Below are 27,382 nucleotides of genomic sequence, written 5' to 3'. Positions count from 1 at the left end.
TAACCCGCCTGAGAGCGGTGGACGCTCGTAACCAAGGTAAATATCGGATAACCAAGCAAAGCGCTTCGCTTAGTTACCCGATGTTTACCTTGGTTACGTGTGCAGGGAGCGGGCAGCCCAGCTTCTAGCAGCTGCGGATGCTCATAGCCAAGGTAAATATCGGGTATCCAAGCAAAGCACTTCGCTTAGTTACCCGATGTTTACCTTGGTTACCAGCGTCCACAGCTGTTAGATGCCGGCTCCCAGTCTATCACGTTCAGTTCCCCTCACTCCCGATCACATGACTTCAATGCCTGCCTATAAACTTCAAGTGACAGGATCCTGCAAAATAACACATGCGTTTGCATGCGTTTTTCTTTGTAAAAACAGGATCCACTTTTACAGAAAAAAACGTTCATGACGCATGTTAAAAAAACGTAGTGTGAGAGCAGCCTAATGTGTGGACGAGGAGACTTGGACCCGCCGAACTCAAACATCTGCGGGTTTGCCCACCTCTAATCATCAACGATACAGGTAATCACCTTCATGTGTCAGTGATTCTAAACATATATTGCACAAGCACTCAACTTTACAACTAAAAATATAGTAAAGCAGATTGCTTATGCAAACAAAAAAAAGTAAAATGTGAGGCTGCTGGTGCTGTTTTTCCTGTTCCATTCGAGGTTACAATTTTTTTTGCATTAGAGCAACACATTTTTACAATGCTATTCTTGCCATCCGTAAAAAGTTAAAGAGGTGGTCCAGTACACAGCATAGCGGCCATATCGGTGTAAAGCTGTGACAGAGGCTTTTTCTAAATATCTTCTGTTGTACATTCTGCCTATGAGCGGCGCCATTGCTGTCCTCTCTTCCCCCATCATGTGACCCGGGCTGCAGTGACCTCTGATGTCCGGTGACGTCATGTAAAACTTTTGGAATTGGAAGTTGACCCAGCATCACCGAGGCGGGACCCGGTCTTCATGAGTGAATGGGCTGTGGGCAGAGTTTCATCGCACATCATTACAAGTCAGTAACGAGAAAAAAAAAATATAACTTCCATCATGGGTACAGTAGCATGGCTCTAACCTACCAAGGGTGTCTTTATACGTTCAGATGTAATAGCTGTCCAAAAAGATCACAATTCTATGTCATTAAATAGATATTTCATCTGAATAAAATCTTTCTTATCTGCCATCAAATTGATCTAAGGTGTCTAAAAATCTGTGTGACGGACACCATGCCCCTTTTTCAGACCACACCCACACACACAGCTCACACCAAGTAATTTGCCAAAAGAAATGTAATGGTAAACAAAATGTATGGCACATTTCCCTACAGGTAATGTAATAGATGTTGCCTGCGGTCCTATTTAACATCACAAATAACAGTATTAACTCTTTGAGTACTGATAATGTAGTAATTGTTATACAAGTACTTCACAACATTAGAGAATCTGCACAGATTAATAATAGTACCGTAAACCAAAAGAAAAAAGGGGAAGCTCACCATGCTGTATGTAGCAGTTTCACTCCATTAGATGGGAAATGGGTGCCAGATCCTTTAGTTAGGGCAGTCTCAGTTGAATGATTCAGTCAGAAGCGAGATTGTAATCGGGCAAAGAGTGAGCAGGAAGAGAAGTAGGACGACAGTTCAAGATGGGCATGCTGTTCCAGTAGTTTTGAGGTGTAGGGGAGAAGTGATATGGGCCGATAGCTAGACACAGAGGATGGGTCAAGGGTGGGCTTTTTAAGGATGGGTGTGATTGAGGCATGTTTAAAGCATAAGGGGAAGACACCAGTTATTAGTGATAGGTTGAAGAGATCAGTTAGGGTTGGGATGAAGACTGTGGTGACTTTGGGGATGGGATGGGACGGGATTGGGTCAAGTGCACAGGTGATGAGATGTGATCTAGAGAGTAGAGAGGAAAGTTTCTTGTCTGTAATGATGGAAAAGCTGGTTTTGGAGGAAGAGGGATGAGTATTTAGGAGGAGGGGCTGACATTTTGCTTGGGAATCAACCTAATAACACACTGATCTATTAGGGAATATGAAAACAACTTGTAATTTGTAGTATACAGGAAGAACAAAATTTTTCCACCAACAGAAACAATGGAGTGACATGACAAGAAGCTGCATAACTAATCATATGTTAAGTAGTTGAAATACAAATATATGTATGAGATAGCCAAGATCATTGTCTATAAAATTAAAGTAGTCCTAGATTTGACACTATAGTGAATGGTGAGATATCGAGCCTGAAAGTCAAAAAGTTCAAAACTTTGTTACTCGTTTGTTCGGCAGTGTATACATTAATAGACCTATCATCAGTACATGAATACAACACTAGTACCATAATCTGTACAGAAATACAGAACCAAGCCTAGCACATCAATCAATAGTGATGTCAGGTCAGCCTGTTATCTACATTTGTATCGCGTTAACCTAAAACTCCCAGTTTGTCTTTAACAAGTTACTAAGATGTTGGGTATAGTTGTTACCAGCCATCATCAGACTGCAGACCATACAGGAACCACAATACTGATGAGGTGCTGTCAGTATCACAAATGAGCATTTAATTCCAAGTACCTTATAGGTAATGTGGCGCCCCTGAGACACCAGGTTGCTACAGGGTAATGCATCTCTGGAGGTGTGATACCCATCCTGAATTCTAAGGACGCCTGTGTTGGTAAAAGCCACTAACAACACACCAGCACCATCAGGTACACACATACACCCCACCACCAGACTGGGAGACTGCCTAGCAACAGATGTCAGGGATGGGCACTCATTGGTTAAATGGGGCATCCAATCTGTGGGGAGAGACCCAGCAGGGGGAGGGAACAGTGGTGTGGTAGATGGGAGCTGGCAGGAAGTAGTTGCGTTGAGTCAGGAGTGAGGTGTGAGAAGAACAAGAAGTTGAAGGGAGAGTTCTGTGGGACCCGCAGTCTGGGCGATATGAGGACTGGGGTCCGGCCTTGCCACCGGTGTTGGGTGGACCAGAGGACAAGAGTAGTGAGGGGCCAGAGAAGCCAGTTGGTCTGGTGAGGCGGCAGCCCCAGAGCTAGCAGCGGCCGAAGCTTTTTGAGTACCTGTGTGTAGCCTGGGGCTGGTAACTGGAGCTCAGCCCAGGTTCTGTCTGTTAACCACTGGTGAAACTGAAGGTGCAGGAAGGGTTCATCTGACAAGGTACCGGCACGGGCGTCTGAGAAAAAGGGATTCCCTGGAGTCCACCTTGGTAGAAGACAGTACCAGGCGCCTGCACTTTTTACCGTGAGTAAAGTGACATCAACCACAGCACTCGTGTGGACTGAATTATTGCCGTCACACTGCACCGCAACGCCAGCTCCAATCACTACTACCACCATCATCACCTGCCGGGGCCTAGCCCTACTTGCGGAGGGTCCAAGTCATCAGAGCTGCATATTCCATCAGCACCAGCAAAACTTTGCAGCGGCAGCCCCCAAACCTGGCCGCAAACCGCAAGTGGCGCATTCTCTACAAATCCCCTTTTTATTTTCATTCCCCTTTTATTTTCTGACCGACCCCCCAGGACCGGGCACCAGTCACGACCATGACTATCCCCCCTGAATGTCGCACACGCCCGGAACCGAGTACTCCAAGCCCTGGGAAATGTCACTAACATCTTCTCTGATTGGAGTTTTCTTTTCATTTTCTACATCTGGTGCAGATGTGATGATTTTTTTTACATCCACAACTTGTCTCTGCACACTTCCATTTTCTTTGGCCTTCTGCAACACATCCCAACACAGCTCCCTTAAATAATAAGAGTATCATTTTAGTACCCTCTGAATAAACTATATTTTCATGCTGTACCCCTGAATAAATTATTACCCTTCCGTGTGCTCTCTGAAGAATATATGATGCCCACACTATCCCTCTTATGATTCATGACTTCCATATTATCCTCTCCTATAAAACATTACCTCTACACTGTTTTCCCTTGTGAACTATTAATCCCACACTAACCCGCCTTATGAACTATGATGCTACTCTTTCCTACCTTATGAACTATGAAAGCGAAACTGTCTCCTTATTAAATAAAACCACCACACTGTCCCCTCTTATGAACCATAGCCACCATACTGTCCACCCTTATGAACTGATGCTACACATTCTGTCCTTATGAACTATGGCCTGTACACAAACCCTGCTCCACACTATTTCTGACTTATAAATTAAGACCTCCGCACTGTACCCACTTCATTGTCCTCTCATGCTATCTCCTCTCCACGCCATATCCCCTTCATGCTGTTCTGAACTCCACACAATGTTCCCCCCACACTGCACTGCACCATTCCATCTTCACACTGTCCCACCACACTACACCTTTCTCCATATTGTAGCCTTTCTTCACACTGTGCCCTCACACTGAATCTACCTCTACATACTGTACCTTCTCGCACTCCAATGTAAAAGGTACTTTCATTTTTAGCTCCGACATGGAGCTCTTACCTTTCTTTCCATCTTTGCCAAATCTGCACCATAGTATATCAGCAATATGATAGGGTGAGCGCATCATGTCACTGGACTTCATTACAGGGAGCCTCAGCCTCTACAGCATTGGTATGCACATATATCTTAAAGACACAAATTCAGTTCAATCCAGAAATCAGAGCTGGAACGACATCCAACAATTTATTGGTTCACTGAACCGACTGGTAATTTGAACAACCAGTTCGGGTGAACTGATGACAACCAGCAGAATCCTATCCCTGCCCACCTCCATGTCCTGTAATATGTTTTAGCATCTCTGACACTTCACATTTTTTATGAGAAATACCAATGGCAAACTGATGATAAAAATGGACACAAAGACCAGATACTAATGAAAATCATATCCAGCATACTGATAGAAATCGGTCTGGTTTTGCTCATACACAGCTGACATCTGAATGTGGCCTAAGGACACAATGAGACGAACATGCTTATTCACTGGCCACATGCAATGTTGTTTATTAAAGGGCAGGTGCTGTGTTTTTCAATTTTTGTATTAATAGTCATTATGGAATCAGTTATTTTTAATAAAAAAATAAATCAATTTTAATTAATCTAACTAATCTAATTCATTCTATTTTTAATCAAACACTGGGGGCTGCCATCTAGGATTTGCTGTGTGTAACAACAGTTACGTCAAATACAACAGTCCCTGTGCATAAGTCCTGTTTCACATGTCAGTAAAAAACACAGACGTTCTTTACTTAAGTGTAAAAACGCCTATGTCCCTCCATTATTATTATTATTTATTATTATAGCGCCATTTATTCCATGGCGCTTTACATGTGAAAGGGGTATACATAATAGGGACAAGTACAATAATCATAAACAATACAAGGCACAGACTGGTACAGGAGGATAGAGGTCGCTGCCCGCGAGGGCTCACATTCTGCAGGGGATGGGTGAGGATACAGTAGGTGAGGGTAGAGCTTGTCGTGCGGCGCTATGTCAGACTGAGGGTTACGGCAGGTTGTAGGCTTGTCGGAAGAGGTGGGTCTTCAGGTTCCTTATGAAGCTTGTCAAGATAGGCGAGAGTCTGATATGTTGTGGCAGAGCATTCCAGAGTATGGGAGAGGCACGGGAGAAATCTTAGATGCGATAGTGGGAAGAGATGAGAGGGGAGCAGAGAAGGAGATCTTGTGAGGATTGAAGGTTACGTGCAGGTAAGTACCGGGAGACTAGGTCACAGATGTAGGGAGGTTGTGGATGGCTTTATATGTCATGGTTTGTGTTTTGAACTGTAGTAGTTGGGCAATGGGAAGCCAGTAAAGGGATTGGCAGAGAGGAGAGGTCGGGGAGTAGCGGGGGGACAAGTGGATTAGCCGAGCAGCATAATTTAGAATAGATTGTAGGGGTGCGAGACTGTTAGAAGGGAGGCCACAGAGCAGGAGGTTGCACTAATCTAAGCGCGAGATAATAAGGGCATGTACTAGGGTTTTTGCAGATTCTTGGGAAAGGAATGTACGAATCCGGGAAATATTTTTGAGTTGGAGGTGGCAGGAGGTGAAGAGGGCTTGGATGTGTGGCTTGAAAAAGAGATCAGAGTCTAGAGTTACTCCCAGGTAGCGAGCACGTGGGACTGGGGAAAGTGAGCAGCCATTGACATTGATGGATATGTCATGTGGGGGGGTTGAGTGAGGAGAAGGAAAGATGATGAATTCTGTTTTGTCCATGTTCAGTTTTAGGAATCGAGCAGAGAAAAAGGATAAAATAGTAGACAGACATTGTGTGATTCTGGTTAGTAAGGAGGCGATGTCAGGTCCAGAAAGGTAGATCTGCGTATCATCAGCGTAGAGATGATACTGAAAGCCATGGGACTCTATGAGCTGTTCCAGGCCAAAAGGTGTAGATGGAGAACAGCAGGGGTCCAAGAACTAAACCTTGGGGGACACAGACAGATAGGGGGCGATATGAGGAAGTGGTGTGAGAGTGGGAGATGCTGAAAGTTCGGTTAGTTAAGTATGAGGAGATCCAAGATAGCGCCAAGACTGTGATGCCCAGAGACAAGAGAATCTGTAGTAGAAGGGAATGGTCTACTGTGTCAAAGGCAGAGGACCAGGTCCAGGAGGAGGAGGACAGAGTAGTGTCGCTTGGATTTTGCGGTTAGTAGGTCGTTAGTGACTTTGGTCAGGGCAGTTTCAGTGGAATGATGGGGTCAGAAGCCAGATTGTAAGCAGTCAAAGAGGGAGCAGGAAGAGAGGTGGGAGGAAAGTTTAAGATGGACATACTGTTCCAGTAGTTTTGAGGCATAGGGGAGAAGTGATATGGGGCGATAGTTTGACACAGAGGAAGTGTCAAGGGAGGGCTTTTTGAGGATGGGTGTAATGTAGGCATATTTAAAACATGAAGGGAATACACCAGTTGTTAGTGATAGGTTGAAGAGATGGGTTAGGGCTGGGATGAAGACTGTGCTGAGATTGGGAATGAGGTGGGATGGGAGTGGCTCAAGCAGGCAGGTTGTGAGATGTGATCTTGAGAGTAGAGTGGAAAGATGATCTTCTGTCATGGTGGACAAGCTTGATTTGGAGGAAGAAGGCTGAGTAGTTGTGAGGAGTGGTTGTGGTGATTGTGGGCCAAAGCTTGCTCTGATGTTGTCAGTCTTCTGCTTGAAGAAAGAGACAAAGTCTTTAGCTGAGATATGAGGAGAGGGAGGTGGTGCAGGGGGACGGAGGAGAGAGTTGAAAGTGTTGAATAGTTGTTTATGGTTGTGAGATAGAGAAGATATGAGAGATGAGAAGTAGGTTTGTTTTGCAGCAGTGAGTGCAGACTTGAAGGTGGTGAGGGCCTGTTTGTATGCGATGAAGTGCTTGGCAGAATGAGACCTCTTCCAACTGCGCTCAGCGATTCTGGAAGCCCGTCTCAATTCTTTAGTCTGACTTGTGTGCCAGGGTTGCCTGTTGATTGTGCGGGTTTTGGTGTGTGTGAGGGGGACAGCTGATTCGATAGCTGCAGAGATGGTGGTGTTGTATAAAGTGGCAGCAGCATCTGCATTGTGTAAAAAATCAATGTCTGTGAGAGGGAGAAGGAACTGAGAAAGTGTTTGTGTAAATCAAGGTGTTTGATATTACTGAGAGGATGTGAAAGTTTGTGAAGGTGGGTTGTGTACTTGGAGAAGAGAGGGAAGAGAATGTTAGTAGGTTGTGGTCACACAGGGGGAGAGGCACATTAGAGAGGTTAGATAGGGAACAGAGGCGAGTGAAGATGAGGTCCAGCGTGTGGCCATCTTTGTGAGTAGCTGCAGAGGACCATTGAGTGAGTCCGAAGGAGGAAGCGAATGTTAGATGTTTAGAGACAGATGAGTGAGAAGTGTCAATGGGGATGTTAAAGTCACCCATGATGATGGTGGGGATGTCGGTGGAAAGGAAATGTAGTAGCCAGGTGGTGAAATGATCAAAAAAGGCAGTGGCTGGCCCCGGAGGGAGGTAAATGACAGACAGTTGGAGGTTGGAAGGGGCGTAGATGCGTACGGAGTGCACCTTATAAGAGGGGAGAGTAACAGAGGGTGGTAGTGGAATTGGTGCAAAGGATCATTGGTTGGTCAGGAGCAAACCAACTCCTAAACTATGCTTGTTACTGGGGCGGGGGGTGTGAGAGAGATGGAGCCCACCATAGGAAAGTGCAGCAGGAGAGGCTGTGTCAGAGGGGGTGAGCCAGGTTTCTGTGATGCCAAGAAAGGAAAGTTTATTAGTGATGAAAAGATCATAAATGTAGGAAAGTTTATTGCAGACAGAGCGAGCGTTCCATAGAGCTCCTGTTAGTGGGACTGGGGGAGCAGAGGCTGGGTGAATGGGTATAAGGTTAGAAGGGTTGCGGAAATTTGTGTTAGATTGTGGATAGCAGTTAGATGTAACAATGGAGATGTGGTGAGGAGGGCCAGGATTTGGAGAGATATTGCCAGCAGTGAGGAGAAGCAGAGACAGTGTTTGGAGACACAGGATATAAAGTGGAGGAACAGATCTGAGGAGAGGGTGAGATGGGTGCAGAGCATGGAGGGAGAGATGAATAGTTCATTACTGTGTGTAGGGATCAGAGGGGAGATTAGAAAGTGAAGTATGATAGGGGTGAAAGTAAAAAGACACACAAGCATTGTTTACTGTGACTATGTACCCAGTTACCTTCGGGTCCATTCCGGCCCAATTCAGTCTAATTCATTGCCTGCACAGTTAAGGATCCACACGCCGACAATGTGAGCCACATATATAGTGCTAGAAAGCACTCAGGTGAATCACAGAAGGGAGGGGCTGGTACTCATCCTTATTACTTAAATCAAACCTGACCCCAGCTGTAGGAGAATATAGGCACAGATAACAGGGAGGTCATAAAGAAAAGTGAGAATGGGGGTTCATGGAGTGGTCAGTTCACACATACCCGATGCAGAAAAAACAGGATACATAGAAAGAAAGGCAACTCATGGGAAAGATGGGTAGTTGTCACACATACCATAAAAATCCTCTAGTTGAATACATTGGAGGACACAGGAGGTGTGATGTGGATTAGACCACAATGTTCTCTCTGTCTCTAAGGTGGGACGACGGGGTGGGGGGGGGATAACACCCAGTTGCCAGCAGTCACAAGCTCAGGGTCAGGATCCGTCCGCTCTGCATAGGAGCCCGGCCACTGCTGCTTCCCGCTCACAGCCCCTCACTGAGGAGGCCCCCATGATTTACGGCACACGGTGGTTGTCCATGTGCAATCCGTGATACTTAATCCGTACTCCGTGATTGCACATGGACAGTACTAACCTGTCACGTTCCTGCTCTCCATGGTGCTGAACTTCTTGGCTCTGCAGCATCCGCCCACCGCTCTCTGCAGCTACTTCCGGGTCGGCTCTGGCTGCATTCATGAATATACATGAGCCAGCCAGGAAGCTGCAGAGAGCACGGGCTGCACAGAGCGTTGCTGGAAAAGTGAGTTGAAAATGCTTTTTGTTTTATATGTACGTTTTTTTCTGGTACATGTTTCATGGCTCACACCATAGTGTCGTCCATGGGACATCAGATGGCAGAAAAAAATGGACTTGTCTCCGTACGGCAATCACAGACACGCGTGTACGGCGCACAGATACACGGTCAGTGAAAAATCACTGATGTGTGAGCAGACCCATTGATTATAATGGGTCTGCGTATGTCCGTGATTCTGGTGCGTATCAAAACTAGCACATACGTACCAGAATTACTGACATGTGAAAGAGGTCTAAGAGTTAGTAGTCAGGCTCCGACCCTATCTCTTAAACTGTATAACTGTATCTGCTTCCTGCTGTGACCTGAACACTCCCCCTGGGCTGTCCAGATCACAGCTCTGGGAGGAGACCGCCGCCATCTCTGTGGAGCCCTCACCATCTACTGTGTTTCTGTGTGCTCTACTGTCACCCTGAGCGCGGTGGCAGTGATCTGTGCCTGATCCTGGTGTGCTGTGAATGTCGCGCTGCGATCACTGTACCCCCCTTGTGTGACCTCGCTTTGGGCCTCTGCTTCCCCCGCATGTGCACGCCTTGGACCTCTGCTTTCACCCTGTGTGTGGTCACCTCAGGCATCTGCTCCCGGCAGCTCCTCCTCACTGCTCTGATCGCTGACAGGAGGAACAGCCAAGAAATCAGGCTGACAGGTGAGGCTGCCGGGGGCGGAGGTCTGAGGTGAGTGCATGTGGCTGGGTGCGGTGATCACGGTGTGACATCTGTAGTGCAGTGTCGGGCTCAGGCTGCAGATCACTTCTCCTCGCCGCATGTCACCTCGGACCTCTGCTCCCGGAAGCTTCTCTTGTCAGCCTGGTGTCTCGGCAATTCCTCCTCTCAGCGCTCAGAGCACAGTGTATGGGGCACAGGAATATCGGGGACACAGGAATTTCGGTACACAGGAATATGGAGGCACAGGAATATCGTCGCACAGTATATGGGGGTACAGGAATATGGTGGCAGAGTATATGGGGCATAGTATACAGTGGGGCACATTATGCAGTGGAGCACTATGCCAGCTGTCCTTGGTGACACTTTAGACATATTAGGATCACTTTGCGGTCACCAACAAAATGGCTCCACACTGTGATCCTAAACTTCATCCTCGCTTTATCATTTTGGAAACATCCAGAAGGGGAGGGGAGGTGACATCACACAGAGGAGAGCAGATTCTGCCCACTTTTACTGCAGTTGTAATCCAGGCTAGGTGTACACTTGTTTTTCAGCCAGTGCTCCCCCTAGCATTTAAGAGTGAAAAATATCACACTTTTAAAATGATTTTTTTTATATTTCGCTCAATTAAAACCAAATAATAATATTTAAACAAAACATTGATACTTTACATTTTTTCAGTTATTGAATTTTTTTATGACACCTTCCCTTTAAGGAGACTGTCTAGTAAAAGGGGCATTGATAAATAATTCCACAGAAAAATCTTCAGGAAGGTTGAACTAGATGGATCTAGGTCTTTTTTTCAACCTAAGTAACTATGTAACTATGTATATTTTATAACAGATAAAAAGTCTGCATATATTCTATCAATTAGAACTAAGGGGGGAAAACTGGATCTCAATTTTATCTAAAAAAAAATATGAACTATTGTGAAATAAAGTATAAAAGTTTGGGATGGCTGATGACCCATGATAGCAAAGGATCACCCAGGGTAAAAAAAAAAAAGCAATATTTTGGCTTCAATTTAATAAGATGTGAGATATGAAATCAGTGATTTATAGAAATCTCTACAGCCTAAATTATTCACTATATTATGGAGATTATACAGTGTGTATAATATATACACTAATAATATATATATATATGTGTGTATATATATATGTGTACATGTGTATATATATATATGTGTATATATATATATATATATATATATATTAGTGTGTAGACTGTATATAGCCACATTGTTTTCATTTTGTAATGTCAACTGACCCACTGGACTTTACATTTCCACGACAGAAAGCTAGAAAGTCATCCGTATAATTACCCCCAGCCACTACATTTTGGATATGTTATTAAAAAATGGATCGGTGTGTTACCCAGTGCCTTCTTTTGCAGTTTTCCTTATTCCTTCTGCTTATTACACTATATAACTACTGATGTAACAGTTTCTAGTCAGTGCACAGGCTCCTAATTGGATCTCATTGTCATTGTGCCTCTAGTATATTTTAAATTACATCAACAAGAGTAGAGATGGGGGGGTTATATTTCGTTATTTACAAAGATAGCCGGACAGTCCTCCCTCGTCTGGTCTGTTCACACTAGCGGTATAAAACCTGTAGTCCTCACTATATTATTTCGGTTACTGTTGTTCAGAATAATTATTTTTTTCTCCACTTACCTTTTAGATTTTTAATACATAAATGTGACGTCTCGTAGTATCGTGGTGAGATTACAGGAGCTCTGCATCATTCTCGGTCTCAGCACTTGGTAAGCAGCTGTATAGGGGTTTCTCGGAAGAAGAAGGTTCCCACCATGATGCTGGGCACATCTGAGGATCACAGAGCGCACCCTTAAAACCTGCCCTGCCTCTCCCTCGCCTACCAGACACAGCTTCTGCCCATGGCTGCTGTCTGTCTGCTCTGTGCCATCTCTCAGACTGTCTGGAAAAAGCCTTATTATAACCACAAGAATGTTAATTAAGGAATATTGCTTTGGCACCTCATCTTCTCTCCATCCCTCATGGGCATCATGCAGTAATATTTGCTATGCTGCTAAATTTGAGACATACTTCTCAATATCATGCCAGTTTTTCTTCTATAATAGCACTGGAAAAATGGACATCAGGGTAGGCAACTGCCACCGAAGGTGTCAGTGGGACGGCTACTGAGTGATCGTGGATGACAACCATCATACTGAACGCAGGAGAATGTGGGTAAGGTCCACGCACTGAAATACTTGCATTAAAAACCAAAAGAGCTTGTCCAGTGTTCCTGAAAAAAAGTGATACATCCATATATATCATATACTGTATATCACTCATTTTATATATATATATATATATATATATATACATATATATACATATAAACATATATATATATATACATATATATATACATATATACTCACGCATGCATATATATATATTTTTTTATATATATATATATATATATATATATATATATATATATATATGTGTGTGTGTAAATACTATAGTTCAAAAGTTTGGGGTCACACAGACAATTTTGTCTTTTCCATTAAAAATTATCCTTTTATTTATCAAATGAGTTGCATAATGAATAGAAAATATAGTCCAGACATTGACGAGGTTAGAAATAATGAATTTTACTTGAAATAATCATTTTCCCCTTCAAGCTTTGCTGTCGTCACAGAATGCTCTTTTGCAGCAATTCCAGCTTTGCAGACCTTTGGCATTCTAGCTGTTAATTTGCGGAGGTAATCTAGAGATATTTCACCTCATGCTTCCAGAAGCTGCTCCCACAAGTTGGATTGTCTTGATGGGCACTTTTTGCACCATATGGTCAAGCTGCTCCCACAACAGCTCAATAGGGTTGAGATCTGGTGACTGGGCTGGCGACTCCATTACAGATAGAATACCAGCTGCCTGCTTCTTCCCTAAATAGTTCATGCATCATTTGGAGGTGTGCTTTGGGTCATTGTCGTAGGATGAAATTAGCTCCAATCAAGCACTGTCCACAGGGTATGGCATGGCGTTGCAAAATGGAGTGATAGCCGTCCTTATTCAAAATTCCTTTTACATTGTACAAATCTCTCGCTTTACCAGCACCACAGCAACCCCAAACCATCACATTACCCCCACCATGCTTGACAGATTACGTCAGGCACTCTTCCAGCATTTTGTTAGTAGTTCTGCATCTCACAAATGTTCTTCTGTGTGATCCAAACACCTCAAACTTCAATTCGTCTGTCCATAACACTTTTTCCCAATCTTCCTCTATCCAATGTCTGTGTTCTTTTGCCCATATTAATCTTTTCCTTTTATTAGCCAGTCTCAGATATGGCTTTTTCTTTGCCACTCTACCCTGAAGGCCAGCATCCCAGAATCACCTCTTCACTGTAAACGTTAATACTGGCGTTTTGCGGGTACTATTTAAAGAAGCTGCCAGTTGAGGACCTGTGAAGCGTCGATTTTTCAAACTAGAGACTGTAATGTACTTGCCTTGTTGCTCAGTCGTGCAGCGCGGCCTCCCACTTCTCTTTCTTCTCTGGTTAGAGCCTGTTTGTGCTCTCCTCTGAAGGGAGTAGTACACACAGTTGTAGGAAATCTTCAGTTTCTTGGCAATTTCTCGCATGGAATATCCTTCATTTCTAAGAACAAGACTAGACTGTCGAGTTTCACATGAAAGTTCTCTTTTTCTGACCATTTTGAGAGTTTAATGGAACCAACAAATGTAATACTCCAGATTCTCAACTAGCTCAAAGGAAGGTCCGTTTTATAACTTCTCTAATCAGCAAAACTGTTTTCAGCTGTGCTAAAATACTTGCACAAGGGTTTTCAAGGGATTTCTAAACATCCATTAGCCTTCTAACACAGTTAGCAAACACAATGTACCATTAGAACACTGGAGTGGTGGTTGTTGTAATTGGGCCTCTATATACCTATGTAGATATTGCATTAAAAACCAGACATTTGCAGCTAGAATAGTCATTTACCAGATTAACAATGTATAGAGTATATTTTTGTGTAATTTAATGTTGGCTTCATTGAAAAAAAATGTGCTTTTCTTTAAAAAAATAAGGGAATATCTAAGTGACCCTAAACTTTTGAACTGTAGTGTGTATATGTGTATATATATATATATATATATATATATATATATATATATATATATATATATATACATACATACATACACAGTCTGGGTAAAATAGGTATTGGATACACTGATGATTGCCAGTTTGAAAAAAAAATAATGGAGAGGTGTGTCATTTTTACCATAGGTATACCTCAACTGTGACAGACAGAATTCCCCCCAAAAATCCAAATAATCTTATTATATTATTTTTATTACTTTGCATTTTATTTCATGAAATAGGTATTATTACCAGAAGACAGCTGGGCCCACAGTCTCAAAGATGACTGTTAGTAACACACTACACCGTCATGGATTAAAATCCTGCAGGGAACGCAAGGTCCCTTTGCTCATGCCAGCACATGTCCAAGACTATTTGAAGTTCGCCAGAGACCAGTGACCATCTGGATGATTCAGAGGAGGCATGGGAGAAGGTAACTTGGTCAGATGAGACCAAAATAGAAATTTTTGGTATCAACTGCATTCACCGTGTTTGGAGGAAGACGAAGGATGAGTACAACCCCAAGAACACGGTCCCAACATTGAAGCATGACAGGGGAAACATCATACTTTGGGGGTGCATTTCTGCAAAGGGGACAGGACAAATGCACCGTAGCGAAGGGAGGATGGATGTGATCATGTATCGCAAGATTTTGGCCAATAAACTCCTTCCCTCAGTGGAAGCATTGAAGATGGGTTCTGGCTTGGTCTTCCAGTATGACAATGACCCAAAACAAAGCCAGGTCAGTTAAGGAGTGGGTCACTTTGAAGCATTTGAGAGTACTGGAGTGGCCTAGCCAGTCTTCAGACCTGAGCCAATAAAAAAATCTTTGGAGGGAGCTGAAACTCAATGTTTCCTCAAAACCTGAAAGATATGGTGAGATCTGTATGGAGAAGTGGGCCATCATCCCTGCTGCAGTGTGTGCAAACATGGTGAAGAACCACAATAAATATCTGACCTCTGTAATTGCAAACAAAGGTTTCCCTACCTGTCTCTTTCCCCGTCTGTCTCTTTCCAGGTCTGTCTCTTTCCAGATCTGTTTCTGTTTTCTTTGTCTGTCTCTGTCTCTTCCCCCGTCTGTCTCTTCCCCTGTCTGTCTCTTCCCCGTCTGTCTGTCTCTTCCCCCGTCTGGCTTTTTCCCCGTCTGTTTTTTTTCCCCGTCTGTCTTTTTCCCCTGTCTCTGTCTGTTTGTCTCTCTCTATTTCCCTATCTGCCTCTGTCTCTTTCTCTATTTCTGTCTCTGTCTGTCTGCCTTTTTTCCCCTGTCTATCTCTGTCTGTCTCTTTCCCTATCTGCCTCTGTCTGTCTGTCTCTGTCTCTTTCCCTGTGTGTCTTTTTGTCAGTCTTTCTGTTTGTCTGGCTTTTTTTTTTTCCTATCTGTCTCTGTCTGTCTCTTTCCCTGTCTGTCTGTGCCTGTCTGTCTGTCTCTCAGTCTGTGTCTGTCTCCCCACTGACATCATATTACCTTACATATAGGCTTCTTATACTATAAATATCCCTTGTTCCTATAGGAACCAACCACAGCTTCTATTAATAACTTCCAGCTCCATTCAGTTTAATGGAGGCAGATTTTTTTGTAGAGTAACTGTAAAGCGCGGGCTTAAATTTTCCTGTCAAAACATAGTCTACGACGTTCCCTGAGTCACATAAGGTGTCTGTGCAAAATTTTGTGATTGTAAATGCGACGGTGCGGATTCCTTTAGCGGACATACATACACACACATACACTCAGCTTTATATATTAGATAGATTATTTTATTTATTTTAAAAGGTGCATAAGAAATACAATTTGTCAACCCTGCTTGAAGGCTATTTGTAAAGGCTATACTACATATTTCGTATTTTGGTTTTAGGATATTCAATATTCGACTCTGTAAGTTGAGGCAGATGATGCATTGTTGTAGCTTGTTAGTCAATAACCAATAGAAAATTGTCAGATCTGTTCATAGTTGATGTCACTGTACTTTCAATATTAAAAGAGATTATAAACTTTGTAATATATATATATACTACCAGAAAAAAATATGCTTATTCCTCCATTTATGAAAACTTAACCTCAATTCCGGCTATGGGTAAAACAAAATGGACTACATGCACGAGTCAAGTTTCACCCCCTATTATACTCTATGGAGAAAGTGGGGGGGTCAGAGTGAGAAAACAAGAAGAGCCAGATACCAGATGATCATGTTACAGAAAATGGAGATTTTACTTATCCCAGAGATGGATTCACATCCACAGTGCTCAGTATTGCTGTGTAATGTCCCCCATGCGGCTGCTAAGTGTGTTCTATACAGAGAAAGAAGAGCAGGAATCCCTCATGTCTTGGTGTGCTGTGTATGGGAGACATCATAGCAGCTAGTCTCCATCCACCAACTCAAAGAGAGCTGAACACTAGGCTTGCAGAGGAGAAACCTGGTGGGAAAAAGCACCATACATGTCATATAATAAACCAAAAATAGTGTTATTTATATATTAGTGTTATGTACATGTAAATTAAGCTAAGCCAGCATCATTTTTTATCACTGCGCACTGGGAAACCCAACTACATACCTGACTAGGCACCGATATATAGCATTTATGGTATGATAGTGTGTACTGATATATAAGTTATGTTTAAGTCGATCAATGAATTGCAGCATGAACGATTACCTAATTACCAACCACATTTCAGAAAAGTGTAATATATTCCATAACATGTATGCACAGATGGATCACACAAGTGCAAACTAGTTCTAGAAATTGGCCTCATAGACTTTCCTTTAGTTCAGGTTGCATTAAAACTAATCACCTCTCAGAGATTTGCTGTCCACAATAATAAACTGAGTTGCTACAAAAACCCCTTAAAAATTACAGCTGACAAATTCAATCATATAAATATTTTTATTTTTTAAAAGGGGTAATGTGGTCAGAATATAATGATGGCTGATCCTCTGGATATCAATATCAAATTGCTAGGGGTCCGACCCTCCACAAACCCACCTATTAACCGCGACAAGGGAAGAACAAACACACATTGAGCAGAGTTGCTTTTAAATAGGAGCTGTCCTGCAGTACCTTCACTGCACACTGAATGGAGCATTGCAGCTCCGCTCCATGCCACCATTTCATAATTTGCATTTTTTATCGCTTTTCTTTTTAGCTTTGTAGTATACACTACTGACAAAAAGTTAGGTATATTTGACTTTTGGGGGAAAGTTCAGGTTGATCCTAAGACACACACTAACCTTTCCAGGTGACCTTATGGTGACCTTCTCTAAGCGTTTGGATTCAAATATCCAACTGTTCAATGTTTCAGGACTTTTTGCAAAGCTTGCGGATATCTAATAAGGAAGTTAATAGCAAAATCCTTAACATGTGTTTGATCTATGAACCCCCAATGAATTTCAGGGTTCAATTAGAATTGGTATTTAAACAGTCCTCCTCATCATGAGACCAAGATGACACCTAACAATTGATCAGCAGTACTGCGCCATTGAGAGGCTTCAAGCAGGATGTTCTCAGACGGAAGTGGCCACTGAGCTTAGAGTGTCACAGAGTGTCATCAGCAGTTTGTACAGAGATACAGAGAGACTGGAAGAGTCACAGAAAGGCATAGAAGTGGACATCCTTTGGCCACATCTCACACTGATGACCGCTTCATTGTGAACAATGCCCTTCGGAACCGAATGATGAATTGCACACAACTCCAGGCACGTTTAAGGGAGGTAAGAGACACCCATGTGTCACATCAGACTATTCAATACCGTTAACATCAGAATGGTCTGTGTGCTACATGACCTGTATGGGTATCTGACCACACCACCAGATACAGGCATCATTGTTTTACTGGATCAGTTGGCCTCAGTGCTGTTCACTGATGAAATTTGATTCACACTGAGCAGAAATGATGGCCGCCAATTATGTTGGAGACACAGGGAGCGTGCTATGCATCAGCCACTGTTGTCACCAGATGAGCCTTTTGTGGTGATGGTGTTACAGTGTGGACAAGTGTGTCTAGTCAACACAGAGCTGCCCTACACTTTGTGAATAGTACAGTGACAGCCCCTACTACTGGAATAACATTAATCCAGTCATTGTGCCTCTGCATGAACAACACATTTCATCTTCATGGACGACAGTGCTCCATCTCATCGATGTCGCATCATTAGGGAATGGCTGCTGGAGACTGGGGTACCTCAAATAGAGCGGCTGCACTTTCTCCAGACCTGAATCCCATTAAAAAAAAAACTATGGGATCAGCTGAGTCGCCGTGCAGAGGCCGTAATCTCTACCCCAGAACCTCAATTACCTGTGGGCCATCCTTCAAGAAGAGTGGGATGCCATGCCTTTGCAGACAATAACTCCATTGGGACCAGCAGAAGACATTGTTGTCAAGCTGTAATTGATGCTCAAAGCCACATGACAAGTTATTGAGACACTGATATTTTCGTAGGGGTTATACCCACCACTATTGTCTTTTGTTTTAATAAATTGTTTGAGATGTGGAAATCCCCACTACATGCTTCTACTTAAATTCCCTACTATAATGATAAAATATCACTGTAGTGAGAACTTTTTACATTTTCCACAATTTTATCTGAAAGACAAATATCCCTAACTTTGTCAGTGAAGAAGAAGAAAAAAATCCAGATCACCACTATTTAACTTGAATGGGCGTGAACCACAGCAGATCCAGCAAGGATTTCTCCGGCCAGAGAATCAACAAATAGAACAACAAATTTCCAGTGGATCCTGGATGGGTATAATATAAAAGTTAATTTATTAAATTATTTAAAATGCCGGTACACAGGTGTTCCACGGAGTACAGTCATCCTGGATGGAAGGGGTTATTGGAGTAGGTTTCCAACACATTTTTAAAAGTTGAAAATGATGAATCAGTCGAAAACATCTGAGAAGCCTAAAGTCTGCCCACAATTAAACAAAAAATAAAAATGGATTAAAAAAAGGCTCAAATGGAAAGATGGATATGACTCAAACAAAAAAAAAAAAAGCACAAAACATAAAAAGCTCCGTAAAAAAAAAAAATGGTGCAAATGCAAAAATTAATCGAGTGCATGGATTTTAAAACCAGCTGCCACCAGTGCTTGTAAAAATGTGGCTATGGAGGAAGGTGAAGGTGTCTGACCACCACCAATCTGATATTGATGACCTATCCTCAGGGTAGGACATTAATATAATCTGACCAATCAACCCATTTAATTGCTACTGGATTGGTTTTCTGAGAGATTGTGATGATTGATTGATATTTTTTCTTCCATAGAGTGACAGGAGTTAATGATTTTATGTATATACAGACCATCCAACTCACAGTGTGGCATATCAAGATGCTGATTAGAAAGCATGATTATTTCACAGGTGTGCCATAAGGTACCGTCACACTTAGCGACGCTCCAGCGATCTGACCTGGCAGGGATCGCTGGAGCGTTGCTACATGGTCGCTGGTGAACTGTCAAACAGGCAGATCTCCACAGCGATCAGAGATCAGCCACCAGAGACCCGTGTAACAACGCTGTGCTTGGTAACCATAGTACACATCGGGTTACTAAGCAAAGCGCTTTGCTTATAGTTACCCAATGTGTACCTTGGCCACGTGTGTAGGGAGCAGGGAGACGGCTTCTAGAAGCTGTGGACGCTGGTAACCAAGGTAAATATCGGGTAACCAAGGAAAGCCTTTGCTTGGTTACTCGATGTGTACCTTGTTTACCAGTGTCCGCAGAAGCCGGCTCCTGCTCCCTGCACATTCAGATCGTTGCTCTCTCGCTGTCAAACACAGTGATGTGTGCTTCACAGCAGGAGAGCAACGACTAAAAAATGGTCCAGGACATTCAGCAACAACCGGCGACCTCACAGCAGGGGCCAGGTCGTTGCTGGATGTCACACACAGCAACCTCGCTAGCCAGATTGCTGTTGCGTCACAAAAAACGTGACTCAGCAGCGATGTCGCTTAGTGAGACGTGGCCTTTAGGCTGGCCACCCTAAAACCGGCAGTTTTACAATATTGGGAGGTTCGAGAACCAGTCAGTATCTGTTGTGACCACCATTTGCCAGTCTGCCATTTGCCCTGTACAGTGAAAACCAGTCTCTGTTAAGAGAACGTCTCTCCAACGTGTCAGACGCCATTGAATGTGAGTATTTACTCACTCAAGTCAGTTACGACAAACTACAGTCAGGTGGAGACCCTGATGTGGTCGATGAGCGTTACTGAGATGGTTTTTAACAATTTGTGCAGAAATTCTTTGGTTATGCACAGATTGTTGCAGCAGCTGTCCAGGTGTCTGGTCTCAGATGATCTTGGAGGTGAGTATGCTGTATTGGAAGGTCCTTGGCCGATGTGGTTACACGTGGCCTGCGGTTGCGAGGTCGGTTGGATGTGCTGCCAAATTCTCCAAAACAACTTTGGACATGGCTTATGGTAGAAAAGTGAACATTAAATTCACAGGCAACAGCTCTGGTGGACATTTCTGCAGTCACCATGCCAATTGCATGCTCCCTCAATACCTGCAACATCTGTGGCATTGTGCTGTGTGATAAAACTGCACATTGTAGAGTGGTCTTTTAATGTGGCTAGGCTAAGGCACACCTGTGCAATAATCATACTGTTTAATCAGCATCTTGATATGCCACACCTGTGAGGTGGATGGATTATCTCGACAGAGAAGAAGTGCTCAGTAAGGCTGGTGTCACACTTGCGAGTCTCGTGTTGCATCACTCGGCACGGCGCACACTCTCTGGACAGGAGAGTCTTAGCTGCATAGAGATGCATGCAACCGACCCGCTCCTGTGGGGAGAGTGTGAGTCCATGCCAGGTGATGCAACTCGAGACTCGCACGAAATACATGCGAGGCACTCGCAAGTGTGACACCGGCCTAACACAGATTTAGGGAAACTTGTGAACAATATTTGAAAGAAAAAGGCCTATTGTGTACATAAAAAATATGAGATCTTACAGTTCCGCTCATGAAAAATGGGAGCAAAAACAAAAGTGTTATTATATTTTTGCTCAGTGTATATATTGTTAGGTTTGATTATTGAAGAAAAGAAATATGAAGGCAAAAAAAAAAAAAAAAAAGCCTTGATGAAACATGACCCCCTTAGGACGCACCTCCTCCTAGTTGCACTTTCTTGCCAAGCATTCGTTTCACGTCTTATGCAGAGAGTTATGCATTAAATCTTGTGTGAACAAAAAAAACAGTTTCGATAAACTTCTCCAAACAATTTTTTTTTCTTCTCCAGGCCAGAAAAGGTACAAATGCAACGGTTGCTATTAGCAACCGCTGCACTTTATGTTTGCTTCACTCAAGATCCATTATTATTTGATTAGGTTCCTGAGTTGTCTAACTGGAAATTAGATATGGCTCTGATTCTATGCTGAGTAAACAGGAAGAGAGACAGGTTCCTCCACCGTGACTGTACAGGGGCTGTCAGCTTCAAGTTCTCACTCCTAGGCCGGGCGATGCTACATAAAATAATCTGTGTATAACAAGACGAAGATTACAAGAAGTGGAATCTGAATGAGAGATTAGAATTCTAGATTTCAGCTTTGTGAACTAGACGGCGAACGAAGGTTTCTTTACACGAGTCCTAAAACAAGAGGGAAGACAACAGTCACTTTCACTCACCAAAAGAGACCAGTATTGTAGAGCCATGTTCCCACATAGAATGGATGCGGATTTATTTTTTTTCTGCTGCTTTTTTTTTCTTGCAGAAAATTCACTATGTTCTAGCACAGGCCAAGAAGTTAATCTCAATAAAACTTAATTTTGCTGCATTTAAAGACATTAAACTGTGTGTTTGTTTATCCTCTAGTTTGTGGAGCCTGAAAAGTGCATAAAGAAAAAAAAAATGTGTTTTTAGGCACAGAATCCTAGCATTTCTTTACTAAAAGAACAAACAAAACACACATACTGTGCATTATATATACAGAAAGACGCTGCTTCAAATATTCACCCAAACTAAAACTAAATCCATTAATTGGAGTAGATTTCTATTACACGCTGTTGGGAGGGCACCTGAACAAGAAAAAAAAAAAAAAAAAAAAGGATGCACATGGGAGCATGGCCTAAATTACACGATAGTGGTGGTGTTTGCTTGCCTTTTCTCTGTTGGGGTGTAGGTTGCTCCTCTGGGATTGTTAATACTTTAGTTTTATGTGTGTGACGACAAACCTTCCAGATTTTATCTACATTAGTTCTAATAATTAACAGGAACTGGGATCATTTCTTAATTTGTACAAAATTAAATCTTAAAAAAGGTAAAGTAAAAATACGTAAAATTGTTTTTCCTGAATTATATAGTGACACCACCCCAACTTATAACAAAAAAAAATCTCAAACTTTACTTTGATTTCATAATTTCACCAAATAAACCTCACAAAACTTGAAGACAATTTTTACAACTAGCACTGATTTTACATCTGATTGCATCAGTTGAGTCACAAGAAAAATCGATCCAGATGACAATGATATATGGAAACCTAGTAGTATCAATTTGCAAAAAGTTTCATCAGTTTGGGTGCTCCTGATCAGAGCAAAGTACAAAAACATGATGGAAAAAGAACCCAAAGCAAATTCAATTTTAAGTAATACCTGTAATATGACCACTGCAGTGGGATAATAAAGGATCAATTTGCTCCACAGAATTAAAACAAATATTTATACTTAAACACTGGAAAGTAAAAATCACTGTAGAAACATTGTAATGTTATGCATTTCCCTTGAAAAATAAAATAAAAAGACTATTAGAATATTATTGTATTATACTAAATACACTGGAGGGGTTAATTAATGCATTGCAGCCTGTCAGGAGGAATCCCAACATTTTTTGCAAGTGGTGCAAGCTGTAAATATATCATGGGTCTGACTTCCATATCTAAAGAGATTAAGAGTCATAACAGTTAGGAAAATGTGCATTAAACTAGGTTAGCTTTAATTAATATATAAATAATAATTATATTACACAACACACAAGCTGTATGCTTTTTCTTGGCAAAAAGTCAGTGCAAAGAAATGCAAATTTTACTCCCTGCAATTTGGTATATTTACAACTTTTTTCTTAAAACCAAAAGAACATTCTGTAATTCCTTATGCTCTTATACGCCAAAAAAATATATATTAAGCACACATTTGCTTCTGGTTTTGCTATCTTTGCAGTGGGAAAGGGGGGGGGGGGCTTTCACCATCCCGCCTGCAGAATTATATAAAAAAAAATAAATATGGGGGCTGAGGTTTGTTCATATCACATTTCATCCAAACCGAAACTAAAAGATCTCAGTCACACGTTCATGTCACACATACCTGCCTCAATTTTCATTTTTGCAGATAGATCACATATACATTATAGTCTCTGGGCATCACCTTTATATAACATGCATAGCAAACATAGCCCCTCCACCAGGTCCATTAAAAGAAAAAAAAAAAAAAACAAAACAGATTTTGAAACCTAGCTGTTTTGGGGTTGGTTTTTTTTGCTTTTTCTTCTTCACTTTCTCATGAATAGGAAATCATTGGAAAATCCCACCTACCACCACCATGTGAGGGGAAAAAAAAATTAAGAAAAAAAGAAAAAAAACAAACACTACAACAGACTGTCAATACAGGTAACTTAAGGCCTCCCCTTGCAGGATTTTTTTGTTTTCCTAATAAATAAATAAAAAAAAAGGGCATGTATTTGGAAAAACTCAAAATTATTCCAAACCGTGTGAAAATAACGGATATATTTACTAACAAAAAAATAAATAAAAAAAAATAAGCTGCTGCTGAGGGCATTATCTCCACTATCTTCTGCTCGTGGCACTATATAAAAGGACGACACACAGGCTTGAGATCCATTAGTCTGATTTTATTATGGGAAGAGGGGGTATGTAGATATGCGCTTCCCTTATACTGGGAGTGATGTGACAGACCATGTTATCAAATTTACAAACATTTTTATTATTATTCATTTTCCACCTACACAGGGACAAACTGATCCAAATCTTTAGTGACACAAATGGAAGTGCTGAGACAGAACTTTATACCGTGAGCCCAATTCAACTAAAGGGACAGTACAAAAATGAAGTGATTTTACATACAATGCCTATTAATACAGTGTGGCCACAGGCCAAGGCCTCCCATGACGCTGCCGCTTCGCCCATCCACACTCAGTGGCGGCTGCCATTTTGGGGGTTGTACCCAGCCTACCATGGAGAGGCATGGCTGACAACGTCATCACCGCCTCTAGTGGACCAATAGGCGGAGGCCAACACCAGACGTGGGCAATTGGGGTCTGACCATTAGACTCCAATCAACTTTTTATATATATATTTATATATCTGTTACCTAAATTTAACCCCTTTTACCCCCCTGGGAGTCTCTATTGATGGGATTTGTGACAATGTGCAGCACAACTGACCACAAACCCCCAAGTCTCATATCAATATTTTGGTTTCTCCACAAAAGGGACTGTTTGGAGAATTATTACATTTGAACATAATATAATTAAACTAAAAATAAAATGGGTCCTAGAAACGGACCGAATATTTACACATTTCAGCTGCTACAGGCAGCAAAAGGCTGCAAGTCCAGTATCATACACCATGAGGAGCAATGCACTGTATCTGTGTAGTGAGGGCTCTCCCCAGCTCTATACACCATCACAACTGATGACCTTTGGGATCAGGCCAAAATATATAGAAGTGAATGGAGAGAAAAAAAAACAAAGTTCCACATTCCAATATTATTTGCAGATATCACAGTCCAGGTGACCAATAAATAATTCACAGGAGGACAGTTACTACAGCAGGTCCAGGCGCAGATTGAGGACATGTGGGGGTCTCCACCCCAGGGAAGCTTTGTGGGGTCCTGTCCTCCTGACAGCACTCAGGGGCTCCAGCCTGATGTTCCTTACAGTAAAGTTTACTTCCAAACTTTATGTTCCTTGGTTCACAAAACCTGGAACCTCCAGGAGGCCTGATCTTTGTAGTCCAGACAGTCAGAGGAGTTGAAGTTGAGCTTCCAGGAGGAGGCAGCAGCAGCCTGGTCCTTGTAGTCCAAGCAGTCAGAGGAGTTGAATGGCAGTCCTGTGCTGGCATAGCCCTGGTGATGGTGATGATGGTGGTGGTGGTGACTGGAGCTCTGGCTCAGGTGATGGTGGTGGTGATGGCTGGACATGGAGGAAGGAGTCATGGGGCTGAGCTGGTGAGGGTGGTGGTGGGAGTGCATTGGGGCCAAGTAGGAGCTGCAGTCCACCCCTCCGAAGTATGAGGATGATGGGGCCGGGTAGCCCTGTGTGTAGCCGGCCGCCTGGCTATAGGTCATCGGATAGGAGGCAGCAGAGGACGAGCCGGAGCGCTGCATACAGGACGCACTGGAGGCGCCCAGGTGATCGGGGGCAGCGCCAGGGGCAGGGGCAGTGCCCGGGGAGATGGAGGCCGGGCTCCAGATGGAGGACGCTGTGCTGCCATTCAGGGCGGCGCTGGCAGAGCCCAGGCCGGGGTTACCCGAGGAGCCGGAGCTGGAGGACGAAGAGGAGGACGAAGACCCGGAGCTGGAGACCGCAGGAGGCGTGAACTGACCGCTGCTCTCCGACCCCGAGCTCTCCCGGGCCGGGCTGCACTTCTTCTTAGTGGGCCGGTTCTTGGCCCCGGCACTGCTGCTGCTCTGCTGCTGTTGCTGCTGCCGGCACTTCGCCCGACGGTTCTTAAACCAAACCTGGAACAAACGAGACAAAAAGGGAACGATGATGCCAGAAATATTGTATAGAGTCAGCGAGCGATCTAGATCTGCAGAGGTCGGCTTCCGACAATAGTGACACACGTGACCTGGTCTCTATTATATTGCACAGATAAGATCTCACAATGGAAATGTCTTATATAAAACAGCAGACGACAGAGTGCAACTTATGTGCGGAACAGCAGAGCCATTCTGCAATTGTAGCGTGTGTAGGTCTGTACGACCGGATTGTCTCTGCTGCTGTATAAAACACAATAATAATAAAACACACGGAACAAAAAAAAAAAAAAGTTATATTTTATGTCTGTCCTCGCTATATTTTAAAATAAATAAATATTAGATAGATAGATAGATAGATAGATAGAGAGAGAAAATAAAATATAGTGAGGAGGCGCTTCATTCTGAACCTGTAGTTTTCCCTGTACATATACTGTAGTATATAGATCGCAACATTGAAGGAAAAAAAGGACAAAAAAAAACAACACAATAAAAGTGGTTATTCTGGACCCGTAGTTGAATATTCGGAACAGTTCAGGGTTTGGGGTTGAAACTGATTTTCCCATCGAATATCTAAATGTCGCCCGATTAGGTTGCAGACTACGATAATAATCCTTTTACAGACTCCCTGGGTTGGATTATATCTGACAACTATCTCCTATCGAGCGCCGGGATTATATCTGACAACTTTCCGACTCCCCGGAGACTTCTGCTCTTTTGAAAACTTATTCCTTCTTAAATACTCAATAATTCTCAAAGTTTCAGAATCTATAGTGATCGTTCAGATTAATTAGTAGAAGTTTTTCGTTCAGGTGATATTTTAAAATCTATTTATTGCCACTCCACGCTTTAATTCTGGTATCATCTAGAAACAATTAAATCGCAAAAGTTAATTCGATCTATTTTACAAGTGATCAATTTCGGTTGAGTTTTTAATCAGATTGAAGATTTTTGTTTGTTTTTATCGAGTTTTGTATTTATTTTGTGTTTTAACATTCGATTTAAATAAAAATAAAAGTTATTTAAACTGGTAATTTCATTATCCTGAAACGAAAACCATTTACTGTAATATGGAATATTGTTATCACAAGGGATACAGTACAGGGACTTATGGATGTTCTGAATTATTTCAAACACTAATGGGAACATAATACTGACATGTAGTTATATAATGGGCAATAATTAGTAAAACTCCCAGGTTGATCCTATGCATTATCTTATATGGGATTTGTTGATGACATATTATATTATTATAATTATTTATTTTTTAATCTCCCATCACACACACACACAGGTCTACAGAGGTGCAGACTACTTTTCTACTTTAACTATCAGTCTTCAATATATTTATCTATTTAATATAGAAATAAATGTACTCAAATACAATTAACAATTAATCTGCACTCAATTCAGTTAGAAGAAATTATTAAATTACTAATAAATAA

General features: G+C 42.4%; 1 protein-coding gene and 1 long non-coding RNA gene across 3 annotated transcripts in view; both read right to left on the bottom strand.

Moving 5' to 3' along the window:
• Nucleotides 1–12,042, bottom strand: part of LOC142296046 (uncharacterized) — a 57,179-nt gene extending 45,137 nt beyond the window's left edge. For both annotated transcript variants that reach the window (XR_012751581.1, XR_012751580.1), the window contains exon 1: nucleotides 11,795–12,042. This is a non-coding gene — a long non-coding RNA (uncharacterized LOC142296046). The remainder of the gene's footprint in view (nucleotides 1–11,794) is intronic.
• Nucleotides 12,043–24,054: 12,012 nt separating this feature from the next.
• OTX1 (orthodenticle homeobox 1) overlaps nucleotides 24,055–27,382 on the bottom strand; it is a 7,920-nt gene continuing 4,592 nt past the window's right edge. Inside the window, exon 4 of the mRNA XM_075338046.1 lies at nucleotides 24,055–25,919. Within this exon, the coding sequence (XP_075194161.1) occupies nucleotides 25,152–25,919 (768 nt within the window). The 3' untranslated portion in view covers nucleotides 24,055–25,151. The remainder of the gene's footprint in view (nucleotides 25,920–27,382) is intronic.

The sequence above is a fragment of the Anomaloglossus baeobatrachus genome, chromosome 3, assembly GCF_048569485.1.
Source record: "Anomaloglossus baeobatrachus isolate aAnoBae1 chromosome 3, aAnoBae1.hap1, whole genome shotgun sequence".
In the NCBI taxonomy this organism is placed as follows: domain Eukaryota; kingdom Metazoa; phylum Chordata; class Amphibia; order Anura; family Aromobatidae; genus Anomaloglossus; species Anomaloglossus baeobatrachus.
Note: the sequence above shows the minus strand (reverse complement) of the source record. Positions and strands in the feature narration are given on the sequence as shown.